Source organism: Ascaphus truei, chromosome 8 (genome assembly GCF_040206685.1).
Source record: "Ascaphus truei isolate aAscTru1 chromosome 8, aAscTru1.hap1, whole genome shotgun sequence".
NCBI classification, from domain to species: domain Eukaryota; kingdom Metazoa; phylum Chordata; class Amphibia; order Anura; family Ascaphidae; genus Ascaphus; species Ascaphus truei.
In genome coordinates this window covers 18605272-18605927 of record NC_134490.1, presented here as the reverse complement: position 1 = coordinate 18605927, position 656 = coordinate 18605272, and the positions used below count along the sequence as shown (strand labels likewise).

The 656-nt window shown below is 54.0% G+C and overlaps 1 protein-coding gene across 2 annotated transcripts in view; it reads right to left on the bottom strand.

Moving 5' to 3' along the window:
• Positions 1 to 343, bottom strand: part of NOLC1 (nucleolar and coiled-body phosphoprotein 1) — an 89425-nt gene extending 89082 nt beyond the window's left edge. The window contains exon 1 of one of the 2 annotated variants that reach the window (XM_075610668.1): positions 181 to 343. In XM_075610668.1, the coding sequence (XP_075466783.1) occupies positions 181 to 291 (111 nt within the window). In that variant the 5' untranslated portion in view covers positions 292 to 343. The remainder of the gene's footprint in view (positions 1 to 180) is intronic. The other variant, XM_075610667.1, reaches the window with a different exon arrangement.
• Between the last annotated feature and the right edge of the window lie 313 nt (positions 344 to 656).

Below are 656 nucleotides of genomic sequence, written 5' to 3'. Positions count from 1 at the left end.
ATCACAGGAGATGCTATTAGAGATAGTTGGGGGTTCCTCTGAATTTACATAGGGTTCCTTAAATCACAAAAAAGGCTGGAAACCACTGTATTAGACACTGGTATCCTGCACCCAGGCACAACACCACAGCTTTGTTTACCCCCCCTGGCCCCCATACACATGCCCGGTTTCCTCACTCACCACCCCGGATGCCTTGCTGAACTCCCGGGCCGCGTTGGTGAACTGGTTCTCCTGGAGGAACCGCAGCACGTGGGGGAAGAGATCACTGGGTAACATCCTCTGCTCCGCCATGCTCACAGCTACGGCCTCACACACGCTGCGCAGACCACGTGGAGGGAGGAGGGGGGAGCCGCTACGCGCCCGTCGCTTTTGCTTGACGTCACTGCCGGTCGCTTCCGCCGGCGCCATATTGGTACGCCTACAGTCTAACAACAACAACATGTGACGTTTCCAGCTCTAAACGATGCAAAGGCCGATACATGTTGTCATGGTTATTAGCTGATTGTCATGGTTACGACACCAAGTGGCATGCTTGGAAGAAGGCTGAATTCCATGCTGTGTTTGCTATGGTATGGGAGTAGCAATATGGCACGTTCATTGTTTCCGGCGTACAATGCCACCATGGGAACATACGGTGGAGCCCAGTTGGTAGTCGC